This window comes from Balaenoptera borealis (assembly GCF_965194805.1).
Source record: "Balaenoptera borealis genome assembly, chromosome: 5".
NCBI lineage: Eukaryota > Metazoa > Chordata > Mammalia > Artiodactyla > Balaenopteridae > Balaenoptera > Balaenoptera borealis.
Window position 1 is genome coordinate 93,073,723 of NC_138862.1, and position 15,573 is coordinate 93,089,295.

At 32.2% G+C, this 15,573-nt stretch overlaps 1 protein-coding gene across 4 annotated transcripts in view; it reads right to left on the reverse strand.

Moving 5' to 3' along the window:
• The window catches only part of NLGN1 (neuroligin 1), a 726,540-nt gene that overhangs the window by 487,572 nt on the left and 223,395 nt on the right, over positions 1-15,573 (reverse strand). For 2 of the 4 annotated variants that reach the window (XM_082393950.1, XM_082393949.1), the window contains one exon: positions 6,536-6,595. The exons of the other annotated variants lie outside the window; for them this stretch is intronic. In XM_082393950.1, the coding sequence (XP_082250076.1) occupies positions 6,536-6,595 (60 nt within the window). The remainder of the gene's footprint in view (positions 1-6,535; positions 6,596-15,573) is intronic. 4 annotated transcript variants of the gene reach the window in all.

Below are 15,573 nucleotides of genomic sequence, written 5' to 3' on the forward strand. Positions count from 1 at the left end.
GAAGTTTCATTTAACTATTCAAGTACTGTCAGATGAATGTTTAGGCAATAGAGTCCAAACATCTATATTTCTGTCTTTGTTGCATTTAGGGGACTTTCATTTAAATGATATTTTTCAGTTCAGTCCAGGTTATCTGCTCCTTCCAATTACCCTTACCCTTCGGAAGAAGAAAACAGACTAACATATTTTTTACCCTATTTTTGTAACTATTCTACTCTTCTTAGCCCCACTTTGGCTTTAAGATTTTGTCATACAGACATGAGACAGAATACAGCTAAGTCCAAGCGTAAAATGCCAAAGTTTAGGGTGATGTTAAAGTGATTTCTACAGCTCTAAATTTTAATCAAATGTATGTGCTTTTCTAAGATACTTTACCCCGATTATGACGTTTTCAACAAGGGTCTAGAAATAATACATAAGGGAAACACAGGATAATTTTAATTGGTATTAAAATATACTAATTTCTAGAGGTAAAAATGCTAAACAGTATATTGGTGAACATGGTTTTAACTATTATGTAGATTGAAGTATTATATGTGTACATATATCTATATGATTATGAATATAAACATACCTAAAACATTACTATTATATAATGGTCGATGATCTCTTCTGCCCACAATTGAAACAAAATTACATCAAGTGTATTATCTTTCTTTTATGACAATATTAAAAGTGTCATTTAAAAGTATGGCTTTGTTCCTTTGCTTTTGACATTTTTTATCAGACAAATCTCCTACATCATAACAATTGAGGTTTCAACTTTCAGAATGGACTAACATGATATATAAACTCATTGAAAAAACTGGTGATAATTTAGAGGCTGCTTTACATTTCTTGTAAAAAAGATGACTAGTGTAAATGCTTCGATTTTTCTACTATAATAATAAAGTGATTTCTTTCAATGAAAATCATTTTAAGATCAGGAATTGTAGCTCAACTTGTCTGTCCAGATTTTCAAGTTGGGGAAATAGCTAATTGCAGAATTTAGGACTTTTAAAAAAGACTACTTTACATTTGACTTAATATTTAATATCAGTGTATAAATTTATCATAATCTCCCCCTCTCCCTGCGAGGGTGTACTCAAGAAGAGTGTCTTATTTTTTAACTGGTGAGATGAGGATACTTTGACATTCACTAGACTCAGCTACATTTAGTGAAAAAAAAATTAAATTTATTTTCTCCTTAAATCGTTGGGAGGGAAAATGATATTCACTCATTTGTAAGATCTGGGGGCTTGTGGAGATGTTAGGCTTACAGAGAGAAAACAATTCTTCTGAAATTGTCAAACTCTCCTCCTTAAATGCCTGTTCACTGCACACAGTTTTACAGTGTTTTTCTAGTATGGCTGGCACTGAAAAAGCAATAATAAATTATTAAACTGAAGCCATTAACTGACTGTTCACAGCAGACTCTGTGCTCTTCTAATTGTATGCTTGGAGGTAGCACAGAGGGAGGCTGTTTCAGAATTCTTCTTTAATTAAAATTACATAGAATTACAAAGCACCAACTGTGAACAGTAATGAAATCTTGGTAGAATCGTTCTGTTCACCTGGAAAACAATACAGGCACACATTGGGAAGACCTGCCATATTTTATACCTAATAACAGAATGAAGTGGACATTGTCAGGAAACACTGAAAATACGATAATAGATTCTAGGAGCAATTTTGAGTGGTATATCTCTATTTTTCTTTGAAAATTAGACTTGAAAAGATTACTGATTGTTTGGGCTGATTCTAATCTCCAATTTGTCTTCCCAAACTTCTCAATGATTTCAACTTTGCCTAAGAACTTAGTGTGTCCAGCAGAAACTTTTCCAGAAAGTTTTATAAAATTCTAATGCTGTGTTCTGAACAGTATTTCTTTTTGCTTGAAGTAACCCTGAAGTTAATGCTATATGGTGTATTAATTGCCAAAATAGGTACAATTTTTGTACATAACAACTCAATATTACTAATAAAGATTGAAAAATGCCATATTTATATTACAGAGCAATTAGAATTATTTGATAATGTTTTATCAGAGTGGTCAACCTTAGACTTTACTTTTGATAGTGTTTTATCATAAGTTCTATCTTAGACTTTACTTTTCTTCATAGTCTACAGGTCTTTTTTGATGTAAATATAATAGTAAATTGTTTAACTATGATAAATATAATAACATAATAATATAACAATAAATATAAATAGTTTAAATTATATCTCTATTTACTTTGATTTTAAAAAGAACAAGACTCTATAAGTGAAATTGATATATCAGATAGCCTACCATTGAATGCTATCTGCTAATGCCATCATTTTAATAATAAAATTTGGAGTGGCCACTATGTCTTAGTTCAAATATATTAGATGTAGTAGCTTATAATGAATTTATTAGAGCCATGTTGTCCCTCTAAACCTTGTCTCATATTTTCCCTTAGAAATAAAGTAGATTTTACCTAAGATATCTGACTTTGCCTAAACTAGCTGCTACTGACCTTACTAAAATCAAAAGAATACCCAAAGACTAAAACACTAGTTCAGGTTTAGTAAAACTACAAATATTCCTAAAGCATGTTTATATTTTCTGTTATTTGCAATGTTTTAAAGCTTTACTAAGCATCTAGGTCTCTGAAAAAAGTGGGAAGATAAGAGAGAAATACTACACTGATGATTATTTTTCTTCTAAAATTTTTATGGTAAGAAAGTATTTAAGATTTTCAAGTTAAAAAATAATAAACTGGAATCTGAGTAGACATCTCGATTTTTAATTTTAGTAACTATTTTATCTTTCTGATAAACCAAAAATTTAAGCCAATGTAGCAAGTGCCAACAGCTCTAGAGCAGTTAATGTGGATTTATGAACCATATTTATTTTGCCTGACAACCAATGTTTGAAGTCATAATTCCCTTTAATAGTCCTAGTGAATTCATGTGCCCCAATGTTCATTGCAGCACTATTTACAGTGGCCAGGTCACGGGGGCAACCTAGATGCCCGTCGACAGATGAATGGATGGGGGGGAATGTGGTATATATATACAATGGAATATTACTCGGCCATGGAAAGGAATGAGATTGGGTCATTTGTAGAGAAGTGGTGGATCTGGAGACTGTCACGCAGGGTGGGGTGGGTCAGAGAGAGAAAAACGAATATCGTGTATTGACGCATATATGTGGAACCTAGAAAAATGGTACAGATGAACCAGTTTTCAGGGCAGAAATGGAGACACAGATGTAGAGAACAAACGTATGGACATCAAGGGGGGAAAGTGGCGGTGGGGGGGGTGGTGGTGGTGGGATGAATTGGGAGATTGGGATTGACATGTATACACTACTATGTATAAAATGGATAACTAACAAGAACCTGCTGTATAAAAAAAAAATAAAATAAAATTTAAAAATTCAAAAAAAATAGTCCTAGTGAATAATTATTAGTCACACAACTCCTTAAACATGTTTACTGCTTTCTCTTTCCTTAAAGGACTCATGAAGTTTTTAATTGCCCATAATTTTGAGTTTTGGAGCATTTAACAGTTTTAAAATTGTGGGGTATTGCCTCAGTTAAATCTTTCCCTGATACATTTAAAGATATTTCAAGATTTATTTTGCCCCCTACTCATTTGATGAACCTCAGCTATTATTCAGGACCAGCAAAAGAATATAGAAGTGTTGGATGAATCTGCGTTTGTTAAACTGGACTTATGATCAAAAGTACAATTTTTAGTTAAAAAACATACAAAAAGCTACGAGAGCAACTTTTAAAAAGCTCTATGTAGGATAGAAAATTGCATTTGAATATTGAAAAATTAAGGTATTCCCAGCACAGTTTAAAAAATTAAATATCTCTTAAATTCCCAAAATAAATTGGTAGAAATCTAGGATTTTGCTTTGACCCATTTTTAATCACTTCATATTAGTCTTTTTGAAACTATGGAAAAAGCCAATAAAATATGCAGCTCTTATGCTTATTATTAAAATTTGACACAGTTGTGTTTGGCCTAAAAGTGGTAAAAAATAATGGCAAAAATGCAAATGAGAATTAGAAGTAAATAACAGTGCTGCACTGAGAAGATTTGGATGAGTTTAAGTGAATGAGGGACACGCCCCAGTCAATGTCTCAGGTAGCCTCTGAATACAGTCTTGAGACAGAAACCTAGAAATCAAGTAAAAGAGTTGGGCTATCAGGACATAATGGACAATTCCATATAAATGACCAGATAACTAGACTTCTGACTGAAGTAAAAGGAGTAGTTTATCAAGTAGTTTAAATTTGTTGCTTTATCTAATAATGCTGATTCAATGCTGATTTGAATAATCAATAATGCTGATTTCAAATCAATAATGCTGATTTGAAACAAATTAAATGTGAAAATCGGCCTTGGTTTTCATTCACCCTCACATCAACAGAATAATTTTCAAACAAATTCAACAGAAGATGTTCAGACTTTTCTACGAAGGTTTTTATCTGGAGGGTATTTGAATTTATCCTTCTTGTCTTCTAAACAATTACCCAAATAACACAGAGGAATAGACAGAACTTGAATCGAACTGCTTTGACTCTACACTTTTGAGCATTTAAATATATTTATTGATTTGATAACTCTTATGACGACTGGCTTAGTACGTAACCTAAATACTACCTGCCAATTTAAGTAGGGGTTTAGGATATTTTTAATGGCTATTTAAAAATGTTACATGTGCTTCAAAATAGGTCTCTGAGATATAGTCACATTTATAGGGCTTAGCTCACTGTGGTCGCTCAGAGGTATCATCTGTAAACATGTAAATATCTCACTTGATGCTGTTTTACCAAAAAAAAAAAAAGCATATTAAATCAGCAATCAAAATATTTTTAAAACAAGAAAATGATGTATACTAACCTTGTGAGTACACACTAAGAATTTAGGAAGTCTTAGGTATTATTTAGATAACAAATGTCCAAGAGTTAAGGATTTTCAGTGGGTTCAACAAATCTCAAAGCCCCCAAGTGGAAGCACTCTTCATAGGGAGAGCACTGGGAACAATAACCCATGTCCTCAAAGTGAATAAATGTCTTTGATGTTTTAATACTTCAGATTTCCAACAACGTTAAAAAAAATCACAAATTGCATTTTGATATTATAAGTCTATTTTTAGCTATTTAGCATTCAAAATGTCAATCGTGTGCAGCTATAATGATTTATTTCAAATATTAATGACTGCATTGTATTTAATCTTTAATCCACTGGTGGTGTTCATGATAAATGAATTTTTAATCAAATGTCATAAATTTCATTTAATCAAAAGAATTCTTAAATGTTATAAAAATATTAACACTCAATATAATTTTTAAGCTTTTAATACTTTGCTTCTATAATTTAATTTTCTACTATGAAGTAGTTTATTAAATATGTATATCTTAATGAAAACAGTTAAGGATGCATTCATTCATAGTTGTACCTCATGGAACTAGCATGTCTGCTGACCTGCTTGTGGATTATTTTATTTTGGAAAATCTTTCTTACCATATTATTAATATCTTTATGAGATTTAATTTCTAGGGTTCTGGGAATTATTTTTAAGCCTGAGATTACATTAATTATCTCTATAAGAATCATAACTAGGATGGTATTAAAAAAAAAAACTAATTGGAGCCAAAATGAACTGAAAGAATCAATGGCCCTCTCTAGACACTCCATTTAATACCAGGTAAAGGTACACAATGGAATGAGAAATGTCAAATCAATCTAGTGAGTACTTACATTTACAGAGTATGTCAGAATTGTATGTCATAAGAAAGTTGGAAAGAGAAAAGAATTTTGTTATTAGTACAGTAGGAAAAACATTATTACTTATAGTTGGCAACAATTTGAAATTCAGAATATTTTCATTTGCCAATCTCAAAATTACGTGCCTTTGAAATTAAGGGATATCCATCTAATCTTCTCAGAGTATTTAAGTGGTTGCATAATGTTTATTACAGTTATCTACATAGGTGTAATACCCTTCATATCTATACGATTTCATTTATTTATGTGATATTTAAGCACATCAACAGAAAACAGTATTTTTTTAATCTAAATTATATTGCTCAAGAAACACTTTATATCAGCCTTTAGCTTGTCCTTCATTTTACTGGGTGTGGGTTTTTTTCAACAAATATCAAATGTAAAAATGAAACATTTTGATATTGGGTAAAATATTTACATAGATTAGAAAACATGCAAAATGGGTACAGAGAGACTACGGGGGAGAGATTGTTAGTTCAGAGAATATGGACAAGTTTCAGTCAAAACGTGGGATGAAACATATCAAAAGTCAGTTCAAGAAAACAAAAAAATGTCCCCTTTTTAAAAGGTTGTAATGGTTGGCATCAAAAGCAAAACTTAACACTCATTTTTTAAAAAATTAAAAATGTGTATTTATATGTAACAACAAGCAAGAAGACAAAACACATCAAAAACGGGAATTAAAAACAACTCTTCAAAAAAGACAAGAAGTAAAAAAATAGAAAGGGGTGGAAAAAGTGATTGAGGCCCTTGTCATGCAAATAGATTTGGTGGAAAAAAATACCTTCATCTTCAGCACCGTCATTATCACCTAAATCATCTGTCTGTTTCTTTGTAAGGGGACCTAGGATTGAGAACGGAGAAATGGAGGGAAAAAAAAAAAAGACAATTCAAGAATAAACAAGACTGAGGGGAAAAAATAAATGTAAATACCAAAATTCTCAAGGATATTTCCAAAAAAGAGTGGGAAAGTGGTTACATCAAAGTTGATTACCTCGTTTGGTTAAGAAAAAAAACCCTTTCCCTAAAATATCTCATAGAAGATTTGGTTTGTGAATATATCCAGCATAAAAAATACGTTATGGTTTGAAACTCAAGTCACAAGCAAAGAAAATGATTTTTGTTTAAATACCCACTGCATACAAAAAAAGTAAACAGTTTTATTAGATGAAAGAACTTAATTTATTCAGTGTCTTTTCTAATTTGAATTGGAGACAACAATAAAGAAAGTAGGCCAAACTCATTCTTTAATTTGGGACAGTATAATAGCATTAGGGAAAACAGAGATACGAAAAATTTTAGGTTTCTTTTTTCTTCTGTATTTTTTGTAAAAGCATTAACACTTAGGTTTTATACATTTTCATATCATACATTTTTCAAAACTGTGACTTTTTAAAATTACTTGTCATTATACAAATATTTCCCCATGTGTTTTGATTAAATATTAACTGTGGATTTAAGAAATTTCACCTTGCACAAATGTATGAATAAATAATCTCATCACTTGGTAGAGCAAAGGTACCACTGTAGAAGTTGGTGTTTAGCAATTAAGGTAGTTACAGAGTCAGGGTTTATATTTCATAATCAATTTAGAAATATAATGGAATTATGCCCTAGTACAATTCCATGCCCAGTAGAGTTATTTATACTGGGATCATATTTTAGGATAATAATTGTATTAAAATACCGTGAATGTTTAATAAATGTTTTATTATTCTTAACCACACTAATTTGCTAAGAATAAAGGTGCACACCAAAGGGGAAGTCACAGGCCATATGAAAGTAATTTTAAGTGTCACATGATTGACATATTCAGCGCACAAAAAAGCAGGTGAAGCGCTACATTTCTTTTTGTTTCCACAACCATTTAATTTGTATGGCATTTCATAATCCTCATGCAAAAAGCAATCATTACAAACACATAACACTCAAGTTAAAAGACAGACAACCACATAACGGTAAGCAAGAGAATTTTGTCATGCATAAAATAATAATTATAGAAAAAGGAAGAATAAAAGAAGGCTGAAAGTCATACATTGATTTCAATAATATAAATAGTAAAGAAGCAGGCATTAACTCTAAGCACACTTCATAGGGAAGGATTGTTAAACATTTTGAGAAAGATTTCTAAGTCTTTTCAGCGATTACTATGCATTATGTTTGTAATTCAAAACTACACCTAATATCACAGTCTTCAAAGAATTAAAGAACACCATCCCAGAAAACAGAAGGAAAAAATGAGATATAGGTGAGTTTCATCAGCTCAGAGAGACAGCCTTGAAAAATAGTAATAACTGGCAAAGATCTAAAGATTGGAAATGGAGAAATTGATGATGTAACTGAAGGGACCCATTGACTACTTGATTGGAAGGTCATAGTTTCAAGGCCATTCCAAATACAGACAGAGGAACTGTACACAGTAAGTTAAATGATATATTTCACAGTCCTGCAAGCAATCATTCCATTAGGAAAAAACCTAGATGAAAGCGATAGTTTATAATTAGCACTCAGTTGCAAGTTCACAGAAATCTACATGTCTTGAATATGACCCTGTTTAAATGCAGAAAGTATCCTCAGTATTATTTGATGTTCATGCAACAATGTTGCTGCATTGCTGAAAAATTTAAAAAAATTTAATTTAAATTTAAAAATTGCTGTATCAGAACTATATTTGAAATATTTCCAATTTTTAAATATCATGTAAAATATTAGACTTAGAAAATTTTTAATTTTTCTGTAATTACCTAAAGGAGTAAATGTTCAAACCTCAACAAAAATATTTTCTTGCATTTTTGTTTTCAAGGATACTATATAAAAATTATGGTTTTATTTACTAGTTAACGACACAGATTAAATGGTAGTTATTTATTGCTGCCAAAACCACACCTGTTTTCCAATTTTAGTTAAATTACTTAATTTCTTTGACTCTTGGCTATATTAGGAAACCGTTAATGTGAGCTCAAGTTTTTATTTGCTGAATTGTTAGTTCAATAATTTTTGGAGACAAATGTAAACCTATCACAATTAAATTACGTGTGGGGCTTTATAAGTTATCTCTCTTGGATGATTATCTTTCTTTCTCCTCCTAGGGTAGCCAAGGCAATTTATATGACTCCCTTCTTTGGGAAATCATTCAGGTTCTACAGACAAGAGCCAATAGTTTTACATACTTTGCACACATACAGAATTGTTAGCTCTTGGTCTACATGAGATGGGACAGTAAAAGAATCTTTATTAACATATGATCTCCCAGTTGTTTGCATGGGGAACATAGTTCTCAGTTGCTATTTGACTCTGGGTCTGCATTAGTAGATAAACCATGGAAATGATACTGTATATACGAGAATTTTTCTGTGAAGGGAATGGTTGGACCAGCCTTTTGCTACATTATTTATTATCACCTTCCCTATTCAGAAAGCTGCATGTATCTAAGTGATGTGGGATAATGATTACATACATACACTATATAGAACATCCTTTACTGTAGCAAATCGGAAGGGTTAGAAACAGATTACAGATATTGCTTCAGCATCATGAATAGATGAGGGCATCATTACCCTTGGGAAGGATTAAGTCACTCTCCCAGCTAAAGAATTTTATTTATTGAATACTATAGGTTTGATTTAAAACCTTATTATTGGATGATATTAAATTGTTCCCACATTATGGGTTCCAGCAGTATTTTAGTGAGTCAAGCATAGCTGGATTTTCTTAACATCAAGAATTTTTTACACATCTGATTTTTTGAAGGTTACCTGGGAAAAAGAGGACTGATAACTGTTTTCCCACCAAAAAAAAAAAAAAAAAAAATTATAAAAAGAAAGAAAGCAGATTTCCTTTATCTCGTGTGCCTAAAGGAACTGAGAATAAATATCTGAGAGGTTTTGGGTTGCAAATTGAGAAACTAACTCAACATTGGTTTCCCTGAGGAGGCCTCAGTAGAGTAAACATATGTTGTGGATTACAGAAACATCCCTATATGATCTCAAGATTCATTATTCCCAGGCTGGAAAGAAAACCATTGTCTTGATCTCCCTTCTTTCTAGGATATTAGCAACTCTGGCTCATTTTTCTTTTCTTTTAATCTATTACTGTTGATATAATTACTGATGTTAAAAAATTTTAAGTAGAAATAAAATATCGTAAGAGGTAATTGTCATTAATTTTCTTATGAAAATTAGGCAACCACTATTTAGAGACTATGTATGTATTCCTGCAAGTTGATCAACATGATTTCCCTAAAGGGTAAAACATTTATCCGTCATAATAAATAACAATCATTATCAACATTCCAACCACAGCTTATGCTTCTTTTAAACTACAGATAGTGCATCTTCAATACCAGCAGTTTAAATGGGTATCTTAAATCACCAAAATATAAAGCAAATGAGTCCTCTAAAACCTGAGTGTAGAAGTGATTTATCTTATCTTGAAACACTATAGGGTCTGTCCTCCTTGAGGAACTCACACATAACTCTTATTAGAGTTAATAAGAAAGTGGACCTCATGTCTTTTTGAAAGGGAGTGAGAGTAAATACTATATTTTATATCTCTTAGGGCAATAAATAGATTCAGTGGTGAAACAACAGGACTACGAAAGGTAAAGGGACTCCTAACCATGAACTTTTAACTCACTTAAATCTAAAATAGTTCCTTTGCCATTAACATAAGTATAATTCAAAGTTATCAGCCTTTACAAAAGATGTATGATGCATTCTTACATTTCAGAATCTGACCATAGTGCCTTTTATTTTTTCAAAAAGGAATAAAAGTATCAGCATTTCTCTAGAGTTAACTGGAGAATAATTATGAGCTTCAAAATAATTACTATCCACCCACACTAATGCTGCTTTTTATCATTCCCTTTGATGAAAGTCTAATATACTTTAGGTCTCAAATACATTAGAACTGATTATAAATTCCTTCATTACAGGTTCAATTCAGCAGAAATTTTCCGTACTTTCTGTCACACATATCTGCAAAAAAAGGCAAGTAGGTTGAGGGTATCATTAGCTCCTGACTTAGAAAGCTGTCCATGAGAATATGTGTCCTTCTTAAGAGAATATGTCTTTGAAATTTTTAGGATTATTGAGAGCTCCAGGCTCCAGTGTGTCCCGTCGTGATAGATGGCGAGCCCTGGTTAATGACACTGCTATACTCTTTCCCCGCCCTCTTTACCCAACAGCCTTTGAGGTAAATTGACTCTAAAGGATTCCTAAGGCAGTTTCCACAGAATGGGAAATTTTAAGGATGTTACCGTTGTTGTTCTGGAGCAACTGGAAGCAGGCTAAATCTTTTCAGGGATGTTCTTAGGACAAATTTATTTATAAAACTAAGGTCATGGATGTAAAAATCTAACTATGTCTGAAGAACATATGGAGGGCAATACCAGAATTCGATCCATTTTAAATAAAAATAGCAGTATATTACTGTATCTGATTTTTTTCCAAACTGATAAACATTAAAATACAATGACTTTAAGAAATCAAATATCACAACAGTTGGTGTCATTGCAAAGGTATTAAGTTTTACCCATTGAAATTTAGTTGATTTTATATAACTGCAATAGATACCTCTTAAGAGTGGAGAAACGTGTGAAAGAAACTGATTTGGAATAATAATTAATTTGATACTACTGTATTACTTAAAGTTATCACCCTTCTTAAACTATCAATTATACGAACATATATCAAAAAATCATGGCTGGAAAATAACTTTCTTTCCTGAAAATTTTTCAATTAAAAAGACAACATCTTTGAATAATGTCATAAATCTACATTATGATAAAATTAAAATGTAATGCAAACAGCTATGATGAGATATTGGAAGCAAACTTTGGAACAATTGATAGTTTTCAAAGAATCCGTACCTGTGCGAATTTTGGTGGCACTTGTATGTCATTCGTGACTTTTGAGTATCTTTTAGGTGAGCTGACTATTTAGGCTAGTGGTTCATATGTACACATGCTATGGAAACTGGTGTCCAAGGGTATGAAAGCAGCAGGCATGCTTTACATTTATCTTTGTGTTGGAAGAAAATGCCAGTATGAACACAAAACATATTCCCTCGGACAGTTCTTTAGAGGAAGAACACAGTAGAAAACATGACTCTTGGGAAAAACAGAATCTGATGTTAAAATCCAGAAAGAGGGGAAGAAAAATCTTTTTGGTCCAGTATACTAAGAAGACTTTATTTATATTTATATGAAAAACAAGTTTTTTCTTCATAAAATTACCTTGATTACAACACTTTGAAGTCAAAAGCAATCCTGTCTAAAATAAAAATTATAGGATCTGGGGAAAATTTTTTTAGCTAGATAAAAAGTAAGTAAAATAGGTTAATCTCTAATCTGAGCATCACCAAATTTGCACATGCTCATTATTTTTTATATTTGTTTGATTTTTAAAAAAATGTAGATGCAGTATTTTTATAGCTTGAAGAATGTCAGAATAATGTTCCCTTCCCATCTGGAGCAGCATGGCTCTATGCTATATAAACCCTTCAGTACTTTGTGAAGATACACTCTCCACTGCCCTGGCTTTCCACATATTATCCAGAGATGTACCTGGAGTATGGTGAGGACATAAGTGCCACCAGATGCTCAGCACTATCTCAACAAGGCTGGAAGATTGAGATAGCATCAATAGTCCAACCTCCCTGTCACGGCTGTCAGTATTCAGTCATCCAGTCATTCAACAAATGCATATTATGCTAGGTCCTTAGGATACAGTGGGCAAAAAAAGCAAGACACTTGCCCTCGTGAAAATTAATTTTGTTGGAGAAAGATACACTAAACAAATAATCACACACATAAACACATACAAATTGTGTTAAGGATATTAAGTCTTGATGTTACCAGAGGTTATACAAGGGTACCTGGTTGAGCCCAGGCAGTCTTCATTGAATGAGTGCAATGTAGCCTGAAGAGTGAAGGATAAGTGAGTACTAAGCAGAAAAAGAGGCTGCAGATGGGTAGGTAGGGTGTGAAGAAGATGCCAGACAGAAAACAATGACGTGTGCAAAGGCTTAAAATGAGAGGGAGCCTGAAGGTCAGTGTGGCTGCCATATGGGGAGTAGAAGAGAGAGTAGTTCATGGTGAGAATGAAGAGATAGACAGGCATCATTCAGAGCATGCAGCTCCTCTAGCCTGGGGATTTTTGTCTTAATCCTAAAAGCAATAGGAAGCCATTTAAAAGTTTTAAGCACAGACTGATAAACTCTGCCCTATCTGAATCTTAAACAGAAAATTAGAAAGAGGCAAAGTCATTTGAAGAAATATGGCAGAGGATATTATATACAGAGGTTTTGCATTATATTTTTATCAGATGAGAATAGTTTTATTAGAAGAAATTAGATCAGGAAAAAGAGGCTACAATGTCTTATTCTATTTTTGTTTGCAAATAAAATGAATGTCACCAAAATGTAAAATCTAAGACTCCAGCATATCTGAGATTTTATAAATATTTTAAAGTTTTCTATTAAGCACATATTTAGATCTATTTTGCCAAAGAATTAACCTACAGAGAATTAACATATCCTAACTATTCTTATATTCATAGAAAAATACAGTCCACAAGCTATTTCTGCTTGGATATCTCACTCCCATCTCAGTATAACAGGGATGCCCAGCATGTCTACCTCAAAACCAGTTGTACCTCCCAACACAGGTTCTGCTTTCATAGGTATAACCCTTCCCTCTGTTTCTAAGCTATAAATGTGGAAATAATCTTGAACCATTCCTTCTTCCTCCCTTTTGCCTTAGCCAGATTTCATAAATTTTCCAAGAGAAATTTTGTTCTTGTCACCCTCTCCCAAAACTGTCTATTTTTAGCCTGGTCTGTGGCCACAGTTACCATATGCCTGCATTATTACAGTAGTCTTGTAGTTGCTCCCACGATCATCCAGACTCCAGACTGTCTCTCAAGCCATTTTGTATGCTATAAGTTTTTGAAGTAGTAGATTATAATAGTGGTGAACCCAAAGAGAAAAGGATTTAATAATCATCAGCTAAAATGTACACACATTCAACTCCTTCTAAGACTAAAACTGAAAGCACTCCAAGGGAATGGGAATGCAAAAGTATATACAACAATCTTGTACTGTGAGTTTTAAAATAGCTATAAAGACAGATGAAAACTAAATATAGTTTAGCACTCATTTTGATGTTTTAGAAATTCATGAGCAAAAATAAGATTTTTTAAAATTCAAAATGGAAACAAATCATGTAAAATATTTTTTAAAATGCAGTTCAGATTAGTGTTCATTAAACACCACTTTCATTGTTTCACTACTCTGTTTAAAAACCTTTACTATCTCCTTATTCTGTATTATCTTAGACTAAATGCCCCAGACTGAACCATAAGACCCTCTTTACTCTTTCCAGATTTTATCTTTTCATTCCACTGAAAATATACAAAATATGTCATATCTGAATTCTAACAAACATTTAAAGAAGAGCTAATACCAATTCTTTGTAAACTCTTCCAAAAAATAGAAGATGAGGGAGTGCTTCAAGATTCATATTACATGCTCTGCAACAAGAGAGGCTACGATAGTGAGAGGCCCGCACACTGCGATGAAGAGTGGCCCCCACTTGCCACAACTAGAGAAAGCCCTCTCACAGAAACGAAGACCCAACACAGCCATAAAATAAAATTAATTAATTAATTTAAAAAAAAAAGATTCATATTACAAGGCCAGCATTACTCTGATATGAAAGCCAGACAAACACACTACAAGAAAAGAAAATTACAGGCAATATCACTGATGAACACAGAAGCAAAAATCCTAAAGAAAATGTTAGCAAACCAAATTCATTACAAATACATTATCATTCAAATACATTAATGGAATCATATGCCATGATTGAATGGGATTTATTCCAGGGATGCAAGGATGGTTCAACACTTGTAAATCAATGTGAAAACACCACATTAATAAAATGAAGGATAAAAATCAAGGATCATTGCAATAGATTAGGAAAAGTATTTGGAAAAATTCAACATCTTTTCATAAAAAAAAAAAAAAAAACACTTTCAACAAACTCTGTATAGAGGGAAGCTATCTCAACTTAATAAGGGTCATATACGACAGACAAATGTAAAGCTGAAATCATATTCAATGGTGAAATGCTGAAAGCTTTTCCTCTAAGATCAGAAACCAGAAAAGGAGGCTCACTTTCACCACTTTTTCTCAACATAGTACTGGAAGTCCTATCCAAAACAATTAGGCAAGAAGAAGAAATGAAATGTATCCATCAGACAGGAAGTAGCAAAATTGTCTCTATTTGCAGATGATCTGATATTATATATAGAAATTTTTAAAGATTCCACCAAAAAAAAAAAAACTAATAAACTATTCAGTAAAGTTGCAGGATACAAAATCAATATACAAAAATCAGCTGTGTTTGTATAACAATGAAATATCAGAAAGAGAATTTATGAAAACAATCCCACATGTAATGCCATCAAAAAGATTAAAATTCTTAGGAATAGATTTAACCAAGGAGGCAAAATATTTGTACACTGAAAATTATAAGACACTGATGAAAGAAACTGAAGAGGACACAAATAAATGGAAAAATATTCCATGTTCATAAGTTGAAAGAATTAATATTGTTAAAATGTCCATACTACCCAAAGGGATCTACAGATTCAGTGCAATCCTTATCAAAATTCTGGTGACATTCTTCACAGAAATAGAACAAATAATCCTAAAATTTGTAAGGAACCCACAAGTTTCCAAATAGCCCAAGCAATTTTGAGAAAGAAGAACAAAGCTAGAGGCATCACACATCCTGATTACAAACTATATTACAGAGCT